The 21592-nt window shown below is 39.1% G+C and overlaps 1 protein-coding gene across 2 annotated transcripts in view; it reads right to left on the bottom strand.

The window, feature by feature from the left end:
• Positions 1 to 21592, bottom strand: part of PCNX2 (pecanex 2) — a 309389-nt gene that overhangs the window by 106767 nt on the left and 181030 nt on the right. For both annotated transcript variants that reach the window (XM_028849636.2, XM_028849638.2), the window contains exons 22-23: positions 5904 to 6012; positions 214 to 343 (exon numbers count right to left, since the gene is read on the bottom strand). In XM_028849636.2, the coding sequence (XP_028705469.2) occupies positions 214 to 343; positions 5904 to 6012 (239 nt within the window). The remainder of the gene's footprint in view (positions 1 to 213; positions 344 to 5903; positions 6013 to 21592) is intronic.

Here is a 21592-nt window from a genome sequence, read left to right as displayed (position 1 = left end):
TGGCTAATTTGAAATCAGTCATGTTCTTTCCAGATCCCTGAGACCCAAGAGCTGAGTCACTGAACGGAGGAAGTCATCAAAAGAGACAGGTTTGGCCTGGCCCCACAGCCGGGGGAAACCTGGAGCCAGGGACCCTCTAACAGAGGAAGGCAGAGGAACCTTCTGAAGCGCACACTGGAGAAAAGGAATTGAGCACTGATTTTAGGATCTTACTTGTAGTTTTTCTCCCAGAATTTCACTGGCCTGACATACGATGTGATGAAAATGACACTCCCAAGAAATGGGCTCAATGGGGTAGAAAAGATTGACGTGGCAATCGTCTGAAAGAAAAGCACGGCAGAATCTGAGAATGTTGAGTTAAGGCAAAAAAAAATATTATTCCTATATTTTTAAAATATTATTTCAAATTTTGATGAGTTTTCACTAAAGCCATTTTTTCCACCAAAGAAAGAACAAAGGACACACACTTAATCTCTCTATGTATAGATATATAAACATAAAACTTTCAGTAGTACCCTGCTACGTCTCATTTTACCACCATGTAAACCAAATGATTCTCATAAAAATCTCAGCGGTCTTAGTCTGATTCATGGCAAAGATTTAATATCTAAGGATTGAAAAGAACAGTTTCTCTTTACTAAGATTATTAGCTGAACAAAACACACTAGGGTACATTTACTAAAGTATCAAGTAGCTTTGTAAATAATTAATATTAGATGATACTTTTTGAAAACAAATAATAGAATTGTTCGGGAAGGTAGCATCTGTTTCTTGAAGAATGTTTTCCCACTGTTCGAAATATCTATCCATCTATCTACCTGGGTAGATGCATACGCAGATAAACAGATACTGTATATTGAACACCATTGGTTCAATTCAAGTCATATCTAGTTTTTAAGCAAAGAACACCACATGCACATGAAGTAAGTGTTTTGTGGGCCAAGTTGCTTCTATAGGCATTCTTACATGAGTTTCTCATGTACTGGCATGTGTTAATTTCACACACCTTGCTTGATCAAAGAGGTAACTGCTCAATATTAAACTTAGCATGTCTGTTGCTTTTGGCTTAAGCCCATCGGATCTTTGGTGATTAGTGGCGAGGAGCCAGAAGCAACAGTTCTCTGAGCAAGCTGGTCCCTTCAGGTCTCACTCCATCACTGGAGACTCCCAGCTGCCAATCACTCACCATCATTGTGGCGCAGAGGTTCTGTGGGGCCTGTGGTTGGAAGTGCAAGAGAGAACTGCTGGCCAGAATCCATGGGGGTGGCAGAAGTCAGTGGAGAGCCAGATTGCCCAGGTCCTGTAATATGGACATCCTTCCTGGTCCTAGGGTAGGTATTAGGACTTGGATCATTCTACTACAGATCTGATCTGACCTCCTACAAGGCTTGTCTTCCTGCTGGGAAGTTGTTGACAGCTGTATCTCTCTCACTGCTGAACTAAGGGGGTCTTATTTCTGTAACCCATGTTCAAAAAGTTCTGGCACAGAGTAAAAAGGAAATGCTTGGCACAGACAGGAAGACTCTGCATTTCATTATCAAGAATATAGAAGTAACTCAGACTTCTAAGTGGTTTAACATAAGGTTAAACAAATTATGTGATAAAGGGGTGGGGATGGAAGTAGGGATTCCCTAATAGTCCCATTTATATGTAAGATATAAAACAGGAGCGAGTCTTGCGCTGTCCACACTTTCACATACATTTTAGTAGATTTAAAATCAGATTAAAAAAAAAATTATCCGGGCATTGTGGTGCACACCTGTAGTTCCAGCCACACAGGAGGTTGAGGTGAGAGGATCTCTTGAGCCCAGGAGTTTGAGGCTGCAGTGAGCTAGAATTGCACCACTGCACTCCAGCCTGGGCAACAGAGTGAGACTCTGTCTCAAAAAAATCATGATTTTTTTTTTTCAAGAGTGACTTTTTTTTTTTTTTTAAACTTTCGATTTACTCCCAAGCATTTTCAGGAGTAAAATGTCACATCCTCCACTAATAATACATTCCAATGTTGAATTGTTTAGGTATCAAAAAGATCTCTATTGTGCTGCAATTTAAATCCAATTCTTTTTATTTTGACCTAGGTTCAAATAGAGAACTACAGAACAATACGCTACTGTAATATCTATTATCACCCATCAGTTTCCTCTTCTGAAAGCTGAAAATACCTAAACACTTCTGCCACAAAACACAACATATTAGCTATTATGCTCCTTGTCATTGGAAGAAAAGGGAATTGCACGGAAGATATCATTGCGTGAAGGTATTGAAAAAAATATTAGAAAGCAGAGTGAGGTCAGAGCTGGAGTTTTCTGAGGGGCTGTGTTGAGAAGAAAGGAAGAGGGAGAAGTCCCCACATCAGGGGACAGAGGGTGTGATGAGGCTTGCAGAGGAACCAGGACAAAACCAAGTGGAGCCAGGGCTGGGCAGATGTGCTAATATGTGATTATCTAGCTAAGTCTGTCTAATTTTTAGAACACAGGGGTCCTGCATGGTCTCTACACATATTAAAAGGGGGGCTGACTGGCTCTTGTTTTTGATTCTAAAATTTCCCTAGAGATTACATTGTACATTTTTTAAATGCCAGAAACAATTATCCAAAATTTAAGAAGTGAGGAAACTGTGCTAGTCTAAAAATAAAGTTCAATGTGGTAGGAAAGGAAATGACGTTTAACAGGTTAGAGGGAGGGTGGCAGTGAATAAAGAGGACCTTTTTTTCAGGAAAGATCAGTAAAGAATTATAGCACACTCTGGGCAAATAGGAAAGGCTGTCACTACTACTGGCAAGACAGCGCCAAGAAAGAAGAGCTACTAAGAGGAGTAGGCGCATAAAGCCCACTTTATTTCTAAGAGAAACAGCTGAGAGATTAACCTAAGGGGTAGATGATCACTCCTTCAAAAGCACACTTAAAATGCAAACATCTATTATTTGTTTTGTTTGTTTTTTGTTTTTTTTTTTGAGATGAAGTCTCGGTCTGTCGCCCAGGCTGGAGTGTAGTGGCCCCATCTCAGCTCACTGCAACCTCTGCCTCCCAGGTTCAAGTGATTCTCCTGCCTCAGCCTCCCAAATAGCTGGGACTACAGGAGCCTGTCACCACGTCCTGCTAATTTTTTTGTATTTTTAGTAGAGATGGGGTTTCACCGTGTTAGCCAGGATGGTCTCAATCTCCTGACCTCATGATCTGCCCTCCCCAGCCTCCCAAAGTGCTGGGATTACAGGCGTGAGCCACTGTGCCCAGCCAGAAAGCATCAATTATGAAAAGATTTTAAAAAATCATTAGAAGTGCAAAAGGATGCACCAAGTAGAAAGCAGCCCTCCCAATCTCTGGGTTTACTATAGAGAATCTGGCTAAGTCTATCTAATTATTAGAAGACAATGGTCTTGCATGGTCTCTACACATATTAAAAGGGTGAATATTCTCATCTTTCCCTGGAGGTTACAAGCTCAGAAGCTAACAGAGGCTATGGAGGGAGAAAACATGCTAGTACTAGAAAAAGCAATTTACCAAACAGTGCCCTGCTGGCCTGAAAGCTAATTCAATTCCAAAACAGAGCAAATTAGTCCCTTTTCAATGCTGATATGGAGCCCACAGCTTCTTAATAGAGTGATAAAATAATTAACATTTCAAAATTAGCCAAGATCCATGGTTGACACTTAATAACTTAATAGCTTTGTCTGGGTGGCATGTATATCCAGTTTTTCAACTATTTATCTGATTATAGTTTGAACAGCATGATGTTGGACTCCAAGGAACAAATATCTACCTTTACAACTGAGGAAGGATGAGGGGGTGTCCATGGGTACGGGGGAGAGGGAAAAGATACTGTCAGTGGCCAGCCTCCAGGGAGGTCAATTTGAAGGCTCTGTATCTTAGCAGAAGGGGTGGAAGTGGGTGTCACTAACAGGGCCAGGCTTAGGAACAAAACAAGGGGGTCCACTGAGTGTTCTAAAACGGAACCACCAAATGCCCAATAAAATTTGCATCTCGAATGTTTCCATGTTGTAAGGCAATTAGTCTATACATCATGAAAGTATTTAAATTTAATGCTCACTGTGCACAAGCTGAGATAAATCCTAATGCTGTCTTTATTCTTATAGGACTTATTAAGTGCCAAATACCATGTGCTCATGTGTGAACCCTCAACACGAATATAGGGCAAGTATTTGAAAATTATGGTTCCCAGAACAGTCTTAATTCAGTCGTGGAACTCCAAGGAATAATAAGTAATATTGAACTCACCTAACAAGGCATAAACATCAACAAGAAATGCTACAGACAGATGCAAGTCCAAAGTTATGACATCAGGAATTATAACTTCAAGTTTTAAATTCTTGGTGCAACTCCTCAACAACAAATTTGCGTTAATCTAATCATTTTCATTGAATAAACATGCTTTAAATTCTAAAAAGGAAACTTTAGAAATACGTCAGAAAGAGATTAAAAATCAACTCAATATTTCACCTGTTTTTGTTTTAAAGGACTCTATTTGGAAAACTGAAATTACTGGCTTTATAGAAAGTGACTGCAGCTAAAGGGAAAGGGTGGAGCACAAGCTCAGGCTTTGCAAATATATATATAATTTTTCCTTAGCTTGTTCTGCCAAATGACCTTGAAACACTTTAGAAATATTAATGCACATCTAAGAATAGGAACATAGAACAATGTGTATTGTGAGATCCACTCTTCGTATGCTTAACTTTTTTTTAAAAAAAGTTATGGGCCTGGAAGAAATCATTTTTCAAAATATAAAATATATTATTACTCAAGGATTATCCTAAGTATGTTTCCATTCCTGTACACCAAGTTAAGATCCTAGAGATTCCTTAAGAATTGTCTTAATGAGCCTTATGTAAATTTCATATGGAAGAGAGCGCTGAGTGGTCATTCAAGTTAGCTAACAGCAGCCCTGATGGATTGCCAGAGTTTAGAACTGTGCTTCACACACACTGATGGCATAAGAATCACCAAGAAAGCTTGTGAAAAGACAGACTCCAGGATCCCGGCCCGTGAAATTTGATTTAAAAAGTATGAGCTGGGCCCAGGAATCTACTTAGTTTAATTAGTTCCTCCAGGGATTCTGATGCAAGTGGTCCCTGTTTCCTGGGAAACACACAGGTTTAAAAACTCTAAATTCAGTGGGAAGGAAAACCTTTGAGGACGTATTTTAGGTCTGAGTCAAATTTTAATTAATCTCTTTCTTCGAGAGTATTTTTAAAGCAATTTCTCTCTCCGCTTCCCCTTACCCACATGTGCACATATATAAAACTTAGCTATCAATGTCAAAGTGATGTTTAGAAGGAGCATCTCAAAATTTGTTATGAAGTAAATTAAAATTATTATGTAAACACTGTAAAATACACATGGAAACCAAGGCTTCCTGCCTAATAGCCACTAAAAGACCATAATTTAAGTTGTTAGTCTTCCAAATGCTGTTTGTACCTAACCTTGGGTTTCTGAACATCACTGAAGTACAATATGATAACCATACTATAAAATAATATACACTTGATAAAAATGTATTGAATGCATCAACCCTATCCACAATGTTTAATAACAGCAAATGTATTTGCACTATTTTGCACAAGGTGACTCAATCATTTAAGCAGTAACTTTCCATTTAAAAGACAGGGTATCTTAATGCAGATCTGGGCATGGGAAATGGAAGGACCAGAAAAAAAAAATAAAAGTAACTCCTGAATATGCATTAGGAAGCAGGAAGAGTTCAAAATTAAGAAGTATCTTTTAAGGCTAAGTGGCCTAAAGGGATCCAAAGTGCCTCTTCATGTCCCCATTAAAATGTAATCTTAAAGATTTTACAATCTTTTTATTGCCAGGGGTCAATGAAAAGCTTCCTTCCGTAAAATGTGAATCTCAGCTGGAGGGTGAAAATAGAAGCAGAAAGGATACGAGGAATGGCAAAGAGCTGAGCAAACACGTGAAACGAAGAACCCCAAGCCATCTGCCAAGGAGCCACATACGTCAGGACAAACTGTAACTTGTGAAGCAGGTCCCCGAGCTGAAAGTAAAAAAAAAAACAATTCATCAGAGAGGACAATGACAACAGTGGTAACTGCATCAAGGTCATTCAAAGGACATTTGTCAAGGTTAGGAAGGGGCAGTGGGGCAGTGAAACTACTGTCTGCCTTCTCACTCTTATCTTCCTGCATCTCTTATGCCATGCAGCCATTTATTGATATTTTAAAACAGCAACAGGCTGATCAGAAGAAACCTTGCATGGTTAATCTCAACAGATTTATTATTTCAACCTACATATATGGTGTATCTCTTTGCCTTTCTCAGAAAAACAACTGCAGCTTGGTCTTTCCTCCTTCATATTGGATCTTTTGGAGGGAGTACATACAGAAACCTGTCATCGTTTGACATTGTTAAGGTTTTTGTTAATTTCATTTTACCTCTTCAGCTGCTCCTACTGGAGAAAATAGCTCCATACCATTGAATTGCAAGTTACAAAGTACTTTAGAAAGCTAAGACAGTATATGAAGCTATTGCACTGGCCAGACAAGCCAGCACAAGGAAAAACCGAGTTTTGGGAAGATATTGAAAATACAGAAGAGAGACCTCACATAGGGTGAACTGTTCAGTGGTTTGATTGGAGATGGAGATGATGAATGTGCAGGGAAGGATAGAGAAGGATGGACTACTCTGGCTTTAGATCTCTGCATTGTGGTAAGAAATGGCTGATGAATCCCAGATGCAAAATTCTGCTGCTGTCACTTCTAGATGCGGTCAGTCAGTATCCCACCAGGATTTCTTTCCCCAAAATCAACATCGGACCTTCTTCCATAATGAAAACTTCAAATAGCATGCCATGTTTGTTCCCAGACTGGCTAGCATTTGAGACAATAAAATACATTCACCAAGGCCGTGATGTGAAATGAGAAGAAAAAATACAATCTTTAATTAGGCTCAATAGCCATTATATAAAACAGAAGGTCACAATGAAAAGAGGGCAAGGATTGGGCAATGGGGCCATTAAGAAAGCATTCAAGGAACCAAGATAACTGAGCCCTTCTGTGAAAAGCCAACCTGGTGATTTTGGAACCAAAAGATGAGGTGACCCTGATTTGTTCCATGAAAATGTAATAAGGCAAAGGGAGGTTAATTAGAATCCTCTCCAAATCTTTGCCTCACTTTTCTGGTCTCTACTGATTCTCATAAATATTCTGGTTTTGGAGAAAAACTTTAAAGTAGAATAAAACATTATTGGATAGGCCATAGTATATGAACCAAGAATAAAAGGTCTCTCAAAGGCACAGCAAACATAGAGAATCCTTAAGAAGTCACAGGCATCTGGTTATGTATAGAAACCCTGACCTAGAAACATGTCCACCAGAGACTCTAGTTACAAACCTAGCACTGAGTTTTAGGTGAAAGCTGAAGAATTTTAGATAGAAGAGAATGGAAGAATGATAGGGAGGGTGGCAGATGGTGAGAGGGAAATAAAAAAAATACGGGAAACAGGGAAGACAAAGGGAGGATAAAAAAAGCAAAGAAAAGAAAAATGAAAGAGAAAAACTAGATGATGTGATCAGGCTTGTGGAACTATAAGGAAATATGAATTCCAGGAAAGGAAAAAAGGAGTTTGTTTTTTGCTCATAACTTTTCACTTTCTTTGCTCTCACTCACTTGCGTCAACCATAGAGGAATGATCTCGATTGGTTTCCAGGATATTTCAGAAAGGCCACTTTGGTTTTAATCCTGGGGTTGATTTCAGCCTCCTGAATCCATTCTAGATGGGACTCCACAGCCCCCAGTGCCTTTGAGAGTTTGTCAATTGAAAGAGCAGCCTTTCAGTCTGTCAACCTGAGGTCCAGTCTCACAAGTTTACATAAAATACAGTCGTTTCCCAACCACCTTACTTTTTACCATCATTAGGTGACTTCTACAGATCAAGAAACGGATAGTTCTAACACAACTTCAAACTCTTGACTCACTTCTGTGAAGAGATAACGATTTGCATTAAAAGCCAATGTCATTTCCTTTTATCTCCACCGTTAACCCAACCAGAAGGGGAACGCATCAAGGGCCCAAGAGAGGATATGACTTCTGGGTTACCAACCAGCGCAAAAGTGGTGGTGGGCTCTCTTGCTCATATATACCTAACCAAACTCTATCAGAAAAAATACCTCCGGATTTGAAATCTTCTAGTCACCCCACTATTAAGAATTCTTAGTTGAGTTATTAAGAATTAATCTTGTGACTCATGTCTAGGTGAAAACTGCAAGCATGAACAAGATTACCTCATAAGATACATGGCCCCCAAATGCCCTAAAAGTGAATCATGAGTTATGGAAAGTTACTCCTGTTAGGTTTTCTGTGTATTCCTGTATCCTGGGAGGCATTTAAGCCACCTTTTGAAAAAGCTGATAAGTAGGTCAGTTACAGCAACTACAATCAGACTGGCTGCTCCAGGGAAAGCTTCATCTGCAAGTTTGAAGCTCTAACAAGTGAAACTTTGCAGCGTTATGATTAAATGAATCTATTACAATTATTTTCTGCTTAGCACAGCAACTTCTATTTACACATAAGCAAAACCAGTAATCAGACATCTAAGGATTCCAGATACAAGCACTCTTCTGCTCTAATTGCAGCCGAACCCCCAGGTGTCCTTGTTCTTTTCCTTTGACTCTCTATGCCTTTTTTTTCCCATGAACTTTGTGAAGAATAAAATACGTGCTTTGTAAAGCTTTTCAATATGAAGCTCACAAAACAGACTCCACCGTTCTCAATCATTGAAGAAGCCAGATCTCCTGAATGTCATTTCTTTCTGTAGTAATGATTCCTCCACAACACAGTAATTGTGATGCTCCTCTATGAAGCCCACCAGAAAAAGGATGTGTTCTAGATGAGTCAGATGCTAACGCATGCCAATATTTAAAAGCATGGGCTTGAGGGCACGCTGCCTGAGTTTGAATCCCAGCTCTATCTCTGGTCATACATTTCTGGATCTATAAACTGGAGATGCTAATAATACCTCCTCAAAGTGTCATCTGAGGATGAAACGGCTTCATCTTTGTTAAAGACTTAGAACAGTGCCTGGCAAACATAAGTGTTACAAAAGAGTTTGATAAAAGTCAGGACAAGTGGATATCTTATTCACAACCTAGTAATTTTAGAGCCCTCTTATTCCCCAAACTGAAACTTACCAAGTCCAGGTCCTCTCATTTTTCAGAGAAAGAAACCAGGCTCAGAGGGGTTAACTGGATTGCTTAGATCAGACAGCAAGTTACTGGCCCATCTGAAACCAGAGATCGAAGTTCCTGATTCTCCATCCAGTGATATTTCTTTCACCCAACTTTACCATGCCTCCTAGAGGCCATGGGCCTTCTGTGAACTACAGCAATGGGAAGAACCTGCCTGACATGCAGCAGCTACAGAAAGGTCCCCTTTATCCAAGATTTCCTGCTGACAGCAGAGGGGCAGGATCACAAGCATGAACATCACACACTATAGCTGCAGCCACGATTCAGACAAATGATGGCTGCAGCCACGTTCTTTCATATACACAATAAAAAAGGACCTGATCTGCCCTGGAACATCCTTTTCAGTGTAAATGTCTAATTAATAAAATATGATACTACCCAAAAAGCCTGATGACCCTCGAGGGATCTCAAAACGGCAGACTGCTGGCTTACTTGTGCTTCTTGAATGTACAACTCCAAAAAGATTGATTTGGCTCATGTATTTTATTCTTACAGTGTGGAGTGACATGATCCAGGTTTAAAAAGACTCAGCTTCATATTTTCCCTTTACACTTTATCCTTCTCTTTAAGGGTAAAATCAGGTAAAATAATTTAAAATGAGTGTGTATCAAAATAGCAATTTCTAAGCACAAAAGAAAACCTAAATATTGATCATCAATGAGAAAAGTATATGAAGAGGGACCTCCTGCACCACAGTGGCCATTGTGTATAAAATAATGAAACATTTAAGATAAGACTTAATGGAAACAGCCACACCAACACCTTTCCAGTAAGCATGGCCACAAGCATTATAATATTGTATTGAAGTACTTTAAATAGAAATCTCATTTAGATTAGCTATGAACTTGCATCTCCTTAGACAGTTTGAGGTCTTTGTTTTTACGAAGCTTATCTCACTCCTAACATTCTACTTCCAAGATCTTAAATCTCAGCCCTATTAAAATGCATAATAAACTTTATGAGTTACTGGAATATTAGAGAAAACAAAATCATTTGGGTTTTTTCCACTCAAAACACTAGGAAAGGAGTAAAGAAAATCACAATGAGGGCCTGGCACTGTGGCTCACGCCTGTAATCCCAGCACTTTGGGAGGCCTAGGCAGGTGGATCACCAGAGGTCGGGAGTTCCAGAACAGCCTGGCCAACATGGTGAAACCCCGTCTCTACTAAAAACACAAAAATTAGCCAGGTGTGGTGGCACACACCTGTAATCCCATCCCAGCTACTTAGGAGGCTGAGGCAGGAGAATCACTTGAACCTGGGAAGCAGAGGTTTCAGTGAGCTGAGATCATGCCACTGCACTCCAGCCTAGGCGACAAAAAAGAAAAAAAAGAAAAGAAAATCACAATGGAATGGCTGTTTCCCAAAGAAAGCCACCATAAATACTCTCATTTCAAATGACCTATTTTGGAAATACCTTTTCAATTAGACCTAGACGTGCTGTTATATCTCTGCTATAGATAGTAAATACACAAACCAGCTTGAGAGAAATGTCTCCAAATAAAGGTGACCCCAAAACTTTTCCTTGCAAATACATCTGCAATAAGGCATATCTTCACTCTGGAGACACCCCCCTCCACACACACATTGTCCTTCCTTTAATGAAATAACTGGCTACTTACAGAATTTTCTTATATTTGGGTATTGTTTTAGGAAGCTATACATCCATTTGATTAAAGTGCAATTTTCTCTCCAAATCCCACTTATCACCTTTTAGCCTATTGCTCCATCCTTACTAATCTCCCAGATTCATTCTATCATTTGCCCTTTTTTTTGCATTTTGTTTTATTCAGTTAGTTCCTTCTCAGCTTCAGTTAACTTCACCCCAAATTTGGAATTACCAATGTTTGAACTTCAAGGGGTATACAAGGCTGAAAGGCATCGCAGAAACTGGCTGCTGAGTTAACGATGCATGGAGTTCAAAGTGACAGAACAGTGAAGAAATTGAGGCTCTTGAGTGCTTGTAAAGGAGCAGACGAGATGAGAAGAAATCTGGAGATTCATGGGGAACCACATTAATGAATTCAGGTGGGAGCCCAGCTGAGGGATTAAAAGCTGGGAACAAAGGAATTGTGGAAAACCGTCAGATGTTTTGAGGCACAGGTGGTGATATGGGGAGTAGAAAAATGTTCAAGAAGGAATAGAGAAAGCAAAGCTAGTGACATCTCAAATGTAGGACACCATTTTTGGGGGAGGGGAAGCACCACTCCTACAGAATAACAAGTTGTTAACAGAAAATATGATCATTCAATTTGGGGATATGAAATATTTCCAAATAGTAGCTGACAATACAAGACAGAATTTTGTAAAGTAAAAAACTTACTCAGACAATGGTTATAACTCATTACAAGAGTGACTTTCAGGCCAGAAGCAGATTCTACCTCAGTAGACAATGTGTTGGGAGCCCATTAAATAGCATCCATCAGACTTTGCAAAATATTGATGGGCTTCATGGAGCATGGTAATGCGTAAAGGATACCATCCATTATAAAAATAATACAAATAATCAAAGAAGTTGTAAGAAAAAAATAAATTAATAGTTAACTCAAAAAAGGGGGCACCCCCCCCACCACCACCCCTGCAACAGTCAGAAGCAAACAGGTAATTTGAAATAAGAATGGTTAAGTCTGAACTGACACCATGCCGACCCAAAGGGAACATAGACATGGATATAGGTCTTAGGAGCTGAGGAATTGCGTTTTAGCATATTTGAATGGGTTCCATGTCCACAAAGAGCAAATTATAAAAAACTTCATTTACCAGTGTTGGGAAAAAGCAAAGAGAGTTTGCCTTCTGCCTGTTGTAGAGTAGATAAAAATCTGTCATCCATGATACACCAAAACCTCAAGTCCTCATAATACAGGGCAGTGGGATTTAAATTTAAACTATTCCAGTAGGGTGAAAATTTAAAAACAAGAAACTAACATAAAAGGCAGTGGAGGATGATAAAACTTCCTCACAGGAGTAAATGCATGAGATCCATTTTTTCTTTTGGCTCCCACGAGTGACAACATACAACATTTGTCTTTCTGAGCCTGGTTTATCTCACTTAACATAATGTCCTCCAGTTCCAATCGTGTTGTTGCAAACTGACAGGATTTTATTCTGTTTTATGGTTGAATAAATTCCATTGTGTATATATACACAGTTTCTTTATCCATTCCTCTGCTGATGGGGACTGAGGTTGATTCCTTATTTTGGCTGTTGTGAATAGTGCTATCATAAACATGGGAGCACAGATATCTTTTTAATATGGTGATTTCTTCTCTTTTGGATAGATAGCCAGCCTTGGCATGGCCAGACCACATTTTAGTTCTAGTTTTAGCTTTTTGAGGACCCTGCATACTGTTTTCCATAGTGACTGTATTCATTTGCATTCCCACCAACAGGGTATAAGTGTTTCCCTTTCTCCACATACTTGCTAGACTTTGTAACTTTCAGATAACAGTCATTTTAACTGGGGTGAGATGATACCTCAATGTGGTTTTGAGTTTCACTTCTCTGATGATTAGTGATGTTGAGCACTTCTTCATATACTTGTTGCCCATTTGTATGTCTTCTTTTGAGAAATGTCTATTCAGAAATTTTGCCCATTTAAAAAAAATTTTTTTTTTTTTGGCTATTTAGTTGTTTGAGTTCCTTACATATTTTGGTTATTAATCCCTTGTCAGTTGAATATTTTGTAAATATTTATCTCCCATTTTGGGGGTTGTCTCTTCACTTTGTTTATTCTTTCCTTTGCTGTGCAGAAGCTTTTCAGCTTGATATAATCCCATTTCCCAATTTTGGCCTTTGTTGTCTGTGCTTTTGAGGCCTTACTCAATAAATCTTTGCCCAGACCAACGTCCTGAAGCATTTCCCCAGTGTTTTCTTCTAGTATTAATTGTTTCATAGTTTCAGGTCTTATATTTAAGTCATTAATCTACTTTGATTTGAGTTTTGTGTATGCTGAGAGATAGGATGAAACTAGATGTTTCATCCCTCTGAATACACATATCCAGTTTTTCCAGCATCATTTATTATGTTTTTAAGTTTTTAATTTTTGTGAGTGCATGGTAGGTGTACATATTTATGGGATACACGAGATATTTTGGTATAGGCATGCAATACATAATAATCACATCATGGAAAATTGGGTATCTACCTCAAGCATGTATCCTTTGTGTTACAAATAATCCAGTTATATTCTTTTAGTTACTTTTAAATGTACAATTAATTTATTATTGACTACTGTCTCCTTGTTATGCTATCAAACTCTAGGTATTATTCACTTTTTCTATTTTTTTTTATACCAATGAACCATCACCACCTCCTCCCAATGTGCCCTTACTACCCCCAACCCAGCCTCTGGTAACCATCCTTCTATTCTCTGTCTCTAAGAGTTCAATTGTTTTGATTTTTACATCCCACAAAGAGATGAGAATATATGATGTTTGTCTTTCTGTGCCCAGCTTTTTTTACTTAAAATAATGACCTCCAGTTCCATCCATGTTGTTGCAAATGATAGAATTCTTTTTTATGGCTGAATAGTACTCCATTGTGTATAAGTATCACATTTGTAAAAATCCATTTACCTATTGATGGACACCTCGGTTGCTTCCAAATCTTGGCTATTGTGAATAGTGCTGCAACAAACATAGGAGTGCAGATATGTCTTCAATATACTGATTTCCCTTCTTTGGGGGCATATAGCCAGCAGTGGGATTGCTGGATCATATGGAAACTCTATTTTTAGTTTTTTGAGGAACTTCCAAACTGTTGTCCATAGTGGTTTACTAATTAACATTCCCACCAATAATGCACAAGGGTTCTCATTTCTCCACATCCTCACCAGCATTTGTTATCACCTGACTTTTGGATAAATGCCAGGAGATGCTGATGCTGCCAATCTGGGGACCACATATTGCAAATCATTGCACTACAGGGCTAAAAGCACGGTATTCAATTTTCAAAGCACTAGAGGAAAAAAAAGACCAAAAAAGTTCATTTTGTTCAATAGATGGTAAGAAAGAAAAGGTGGAGAGCCGAAGTAAAAGCATCATGAACATAAAGCCAACAAAAAATACCATGGTAGAAAAAGTCCAAACATATCAGTAATCTCAGCAAATGTAAATAGATAAAATTTGCCTATCAAAATACAGACTCTCAGTCTGCCTTAAAAATTAAAATCTTGTTAGATTTAGAAGAAATATTAAAGTCACCTAAAACTTTTAGGTAAAATAATGTTAAAAAAATTAATACATTTTTACCAAAATAAAGTTTCCTTATCTCTTTTAATAGTAAGCAAAATATTGAGGCTTTTACTCAAAATAGAATAAATGGCAGTACATAATGATGAAAGGAGAGTGTCACCAGGAAGATAAAATAATTGAAATATATACACTTGGCCATGTAGTCTCAAAAATATCTGAAGTAAAAATGGGTAGAATTACAAGGAAAGATTAATAAATCTATAATCATAGGGGAAGATTTTAAGATACCTAGCTCAGAAAATGATTGTTCAATTAGACAATAAATAAGCATATGAAACATTTGACCAACAGAATTAACAAGCTTCATCTAAGAGATATGAGTATTAGAATCTTAAAACCAACCAAAAAAATATAATTTTCAAACATAGGTACATTTACAACAATTGATACCTTACTAAAGTACAAAAGCAGTCTGATCCATGCCAAAAATTAATATCATGCACACTGTTTTGCAATTAAATTAGAAGTCAATAATAAAAAGGTGGCAAAATAATAATTGTAATAATCACAATCCTTTGGATTTGCATGTAATAAAAACAATGGAAATAACAGTTAAGAATAAATTATAATGAAAAGTAGAACATATTTTAAAATGAATGACAATGAAAAGCAGTAGTACCAATTAGAACTTTTAGAACCTAGGTAAAGCAATCTGTAGAGGAGAAGATATTGCCTTAAAATGTGCATCTTAGAAAACCTTCACAGTCCATGTTGGCAGGCTATTTCCTAATGTAAAAATTTGACAAGGATATTATGAGAAAGAAAATACATTCTTATCTATGAATATAAATGAAAAAAACTCAATGAAATATTTACAAAATGAATCAATAAATGTATAAAAACACATCATCATCAAATTTGGTCCACTTTATAATGATATAGTATTAGGAAAAAATGTTAATGTAATTCACAAAATTGAGAAAGTAAAAAAGAAAAACTGTATGTTGCTCAATTGGTGCAGAAAGGATGTAAAAAATGAACTCAACACCCATTCATAAACATCCCTTACAAACTAGTCATAAAAGAGTCATTTTTAAACCTCATAGAGGATACCAGAGGTATATGGCAATAAACACCGTACTTAGCAATAGAATCTCAGGATTATTCAGACAAGAGGCATCAAGCAAGATGAATCTGATTAACCTAAAATAGAAGAGTGAAAAGAAAATTACTAAGGGAGACTAAAATATAAGCAGAGAGGAAGGAACCTGGGGTAATAGTTTACCATCTGTGAAGTACAGTTTGGGAAATTTTAACTAAGAAGAAAAACAGAAACAATGCAGGGATGACATCATCCAGCAGGAGTAGGCTACTTAGGCAAGTAAATGTGGTATTAATAAAGGAAATGCAACAAACCCTGATTCTTTGATTAGCTGACCTCATGCAGCCAGACACATTCAGACCCTTAAGAGAACACAACAGACAGAAAACATTATTTTAAGGTCATATTTCATGACTGCTAATTAGCATATCTATAAATGCAAATGAAGTAGACATTGCACATTGAAATTTTACAATCTACCAAGATGTAGGAATGCACAAAACTCAAAGGTCTCCTCTGGACCCCTGAGAATTCAGAACTAAATGTAATTCTGGGTCTGTGTGTTCCTGCATGTGTTGGGATATGGAGCTTTAGGTTAAGGATGTATGGGGAGGTGGGCCATTGAGGAAGGAAGCAAGGGTGGACTTCAATAAGGAAGAAACAGGAGGTAATGAAAGTGACTGATGAGGGAGAGATGAGAGATGCTTTTGTTCTCTAAGTATCCTGCTAATTTCACCCTGGAGTGAAGTGGTAGAAATGACACAGTTTATGCACACATTCTGTCTTCCTTTTCAATTTCCTGCTTCTTTAATTCCATGTTATCCTTCCTGTAACCATTCCATATATGAAACAGCTTCTCCGTCTTTGAACTGCATTCTATTTAGCTCTCTCTTCCTTGTGGAGAAGTAGCTTCCTGGATTCTGCTTTTGGGAGCTTCCTCTCCTCCTTTTTTATTTGAGATGGAGTCTCGCCCAGTCTGGAGTGCAGTGATGCAATCTTGGCTTACTGCAACCTCTGCCTCCCAGGTTCAAGTGATTCTCCTGCCTCAGCCTCCTTAATAGCTGGGACTGCAGACACGTGCCACCACACCCAGCTAACTTTTTGTGTTTCTAGTAGAGACGGGGTTTCACCGTGTTAGTCAGGATGGTCTTGATCTCCTGACCTCGTGATCCGCCTGCCTCGGCCTCTCAAAGTGCTGGGATTACAGGCTTCCTCCCTCTTAAAGGTCTGTTACAATCTTGTGTGTAGCGAATCCTGCCCTTGGGAAACGGGTATGACAGCCAAGTTCATTCACCTCCTATCAGGATACATGCTGCTTGCTTTTACCCACATGGTATTTCAGCAAGATAAACAATGTTAATGTATGAGCTATAAGGCAACGTTTTGTAATGCCCTCCTGTCCCTCGAATCTCCTGCATACCTCCCTGGATATCTAACTTGCACATTGTCCTGAGGTTTTTCTATTTGTAATAACATTTCATCAATCTAGTATATACAGGAATGAGATGGTTCGTGTAGTGATTTTTCCATGTAACTGAATCTTTCCCTTATAAACACTGAAACTTTCCACATTTATGCTTTTTAAATCAAAATAATACGAGTTCACTTTTTAAAAAGTACAGAATTACACAAAGTGTACAGTGAAAGTTTCTGTTACCTGCTTTACTCTGACCTAACTTCCAGTACCAATCACAGTTAATGACTATTTGAGCAGTTATCCTTCCTGCATTTTCTGCATGTGAACATGTACTATACACACACAGACACAAACACGCAGAGCCTTTTTTTTTTTTTTTTTTTTTTTTTTTGAGATGGAGTCTCACTCTGTCGCCCAGGCTGGAGTGCAGTGGCCGGATCTCAGCTCACTTCAAGCTCTGCCTCCCGGGTTGACGCCATTCTCCTGCCTCAGCCTCCTGAGTAGCTGGGACTACAGGCGCCGCCACCTCGCCCGGCTAATTTTTTTGTATTTTTAGTAGAGACGGGGTTTCACCGTGTTAGCCAGGATGGTCTCGATCTCATGACCTCGTGATCCGCCCGTCTCGGCCTCCCAAAGTGCTGGGATTACAGGCTTGAGCCACCATGCCCGGCCTACATAGCCTTTTTATTTAACTTGAATTAACAAGGTTGAGTGCAGTTTGTAGTCCCAGCTACTCAGAAGACTGAGGAGGAATCACTTGAGCCCTGGCGATCCAGGCTGCAGTGAGCTGTGATCAAGTCACTCCATTCCAGCCTGGGTGACAGAGACCTTGACTCACAAAAACAAAGAGCCCTGCTAACATTGTTTGTCCCGGGTAAGGCTATGTCTCCATCACGATCCACACTTGGACATTCCAGCTATGTGAAGCAGTGTAGTTTCAATTTTGAGTTGTATTTTTGACATTTAACAAGAGAAATCTCTAATATACCAAATTTCATGTAAAATTAAAATACTTCAAAAGGCTTCTGGTTTCTTCTCTGGGATATACAAAGCTGTAAAGCATGTTTCTTCCATCCTTACAACGAAAAAAAAACCCCACAAACTTCAAATACGTGACTTTTCTAAAACTCTCATTATAGAACTGAGTTGTAGAGCAGACAGCTCTTAGAGGCACGTGAACCAGAACAACTGCATCTTGAACAGGAGCTGGGTAAAATGAGGCTGAACCCTACTGGGATGCATTCCCAGACACTTAAGGCACTCTAAGTCACAGGATGAGATAGGAAGTTGGCACAAATTACAGGTCATAAAGACTTTGCTGATAAAACAGGTTGAGGTAAAGAAGCCGGCCAAAACCCACGAAAACCAAGACGGGGATGAGCGTGACCTCTGTAGTCCTCACTACTACACTCCCACCAGCGCCATGACAGTTTACCAATGCCATGGCAACGTCAGCAAGTTATCCTATATGGTCTAAAAAGGGGAGGCATGAATACTCCTTTTTTAGCATATACTCAAGAAATAACCATAGAAATGGGCCATCAGCAGCCTTCTGGGCTGCGCTGTCTGTGGGGTAGCCATTCTTTTATTCCTTTACTTTCTTAATAAACTTGCTTTCACTGTCTACTGCAGACTCACCCTAAATTCTTTCTTGCGTGAGATCCAAGAATCCTCCTTTGGGGTCTGGATTGGGAATCCTTTCCTGTACCACAGCTAGTCCAAAATCTAAGGAGAGGAAGATACCTTCAAGGGGAAAAGAGACAACAAGCGCTCACTCACCTAGGGCAGATGCAGCCAAAGCTAGGGGGAAGATTGTGGCCGGTGGAGTTGATGAGTTGGTGAACATAGCTATGTGTGGGCTGGTGGGACAGTGTAAAGCCTCAGGGAGCCATAGAAATTGCCGGCTCTTTCTCTCAGAATTCTACAAGGTGTTCACAGAAAAGACTGGTGGGCACCCTAAGAACATGTCTGATGTGGCACAGACCTGAAGGGAGAAACGGCAGACATGCACAGGAGTGCGCAGCTCTGCCAGGCCCTTCCCCCGTATCTCCGATGGAACAAAAATTGTCATCTCCGGAGGAAAGGTCAATAAATGCTGTTGTCTTTAGGGCACTGATGAAAACTCACTGCAGCTGCGGGGAAGGGATTGTTTAAAAACAAGAAACCCTCCTTCTGAGGAAGGGGCAGGAACGCCTGCTGGGCCCAGGATTACAGATGGGGGAGAGGGAGGAAAGCTGAGGACACATCCCTGAGACCAAAGGGTTTCATTAGGAAATTAATCAGAATGTCCTCCGTGTCCCACCCCCTGCCACCAAGTAACACGTTGCAAGTTAAGAGTAAAACATATACCAATGGGAGAGGGACAGGGAAAGGTATAAGAGCACGCAGCCACTCTGAGGTGCAGCCTGAAAGCTGGGGACCCAGCAGATTTCATTCTGGCAACCCCGCCTCACTCTCCAACCTGAACACGAGTTATCCCTCCAGGAATCCAGGGTCCACGATGCCCTGGATAACCACAGCAACAACGAAGCGCAACACTGTCCCACTCCCCAGTGAGATTTATTCAACTCCTCCCCCCATATCAGAAGTCTAGCGAAGGAAATGTATGTTCATTTTCAGGCATAAAAACTATTTACCTCAGTCTCTATGGGCCTCCGCAAAACATTCAGCTGTCAACCAAAAATTATGAGGCACACAAAAGGGCAAGAAAAAAATTTCACTCCTAGAAGATAAAGCCATAATCAAAGTAAGACTCAGAGATGACACATAGAGTGGAACTATCTGATAGGGGATTTAAAATAACTGTGATTAATACGTTAAGGGCTGTACTGGAAAACAATGCAGGATGAAAGATTGAATGGGTAATCTCTGCAGAGAGATGGAAACTATAAAATAAAAAGTCAAGTGCAAATGATAGAAGTGAAAAACACAGTCACAGATATAGAAGGCTTTCTTTCCACAGGTTCATCACACTGGACACAGTTGAGGAAATAATCAGTGAACATGAAGACGGGTCAGCAGCAATGGCCCACACTGACACACAAAAATACAACTGAGTTCAAAACTGAAACATTACTGAGTATCCAAAACCCTCAGAGCAATACCAAACTGTCTAACATAGGCATGCTTTGAACGTCAGAAAGAGAAGAGGAAGAGGGAAGAACAAAAGAAATATTGAATAAATAATAGCCAAAAATTTCCAAAATGACAGACAGCAAACCACAGATTCAGAAGATCAGGCAGGGAGCAGTGGCTCACGCCTGTAATCCCAGATCTTTGCGAGGCCCAGGTGGGAAGATCACCTGAGGTTGGGAGAAACCCCATCTCTACTAAAAATATAAAAATTTGCCGGGTGGTGGCACACGCCTGTAATCCCAACTACTCAGGAGACTGAGGCAGGAGAATCACTTGAACCCAGGAGGCAGAGGTTACAGTGAGCTGAGATGGTGCCACTGCACTCCAGCCTGAAGACAGAGGGAGACTCTGTCTCACAGAAAAAAAAAAAAAAAGGAAGATCAGATAGTACCAAGGAGCATAAATATACAAATGAACAAATGAATAAATAAATAACAAAACCACATGCAACAACTGCTGGAAACAAAAGACATACACTCAAACTGCTGAAAACAAACAACAAAAAGAAAATCTTGAAGGCAGCCAGAAAAAAGACACATTCCACAGAGAAGAACAAAGGTGAGCCCTGCAAAAGACTCCTCAGAAAACATGCAAGCCAGCAGGTCGTAGAGGGACATCCATAAAGTGCTAAGATGGTTGGGAGAACTGCCATCTTGTGGAACTATCAACATAGAATTCCATTCCCAGCGAAAATATATTTCAAAAATGTAAGAGAACTACTTTCTCATGCAAACAAAACTGACAGAATGCCTTGCCAACAGACCTACACTCAAGAGCTGTTCGAGAAAGTTCTTCAGGCAGAAGAAAAATAATGTAGGTCAGAAACTTGGATCTACACAAAGATATAGAACATTGGGAATGAAATAAATAAAATCATGTTTAGAAATTTTTAACTGCTCTGAAAGAGCAATTTTGCTCTAAAGCAAGAATAGTAAACAATGGATTGTGTGTTCTTAGCATATGTAAAAATAAGTATATGACAATAATAGCACAAAGGATGGGAAGGAGAAATGTTAAAGTTCCTTACACTACATATAAAGTGGTATAATATTATTTAAATTAAATATTATTGAAATTTAATATTATTTAAATTTAATATATATTTAAATTTATATTATTTAAATAGTATACCACTTTCTGTGTAGTGTAACGACACCACACATATACCTTTAAAGGCAGATACTGATGAATTAACTTTTATATTCCTAATATAAGAGAATGACTTTTAAACGGCACAAATAATATGTCAGTAGAAGAAATGAAATGGAATAAAGAAGTAGTTCAAAGTGATATCCCCTCAAAGTTTATCCTGTTATCCTTCTTTCCACTGTCCTAATCACGTCTCTTTCTAGAGACTCTTAAAATATTTGGTATATAATTTTTTATCACACGGAAAGTTGTACAGAATCTTGGCAGCAAGAACGGGCGTTGGAGCCAGACAGACCCAGGTTCTGATGTTAGGTCTGCCTCTTACTAGTTGCGAGATGGGTTTCAGTCCACTGAGCCTCAGTTTTCTCATCTGCACAG

Source organism: Macaca mulatta, chromosome 1 (genome assembly GCF_049350105.2).
Source record: "Macaca mulatta isolate MMU2019108-1 chromosome 1, T2T-MMU8v2.0, whole genome shotgun sequence".
Classification (NCBI taxonomy): domain Eukaryota; kingdom Metazoa; phylum Chordata; class Mammalia; order Primates; family Cercopithecidae; genus Macaca; species Macaca mulatta.
Note: the sequence above shows the minus strand (reverse complement) of the source record. Positions and strands in the feature narration are given on the sequence as shown.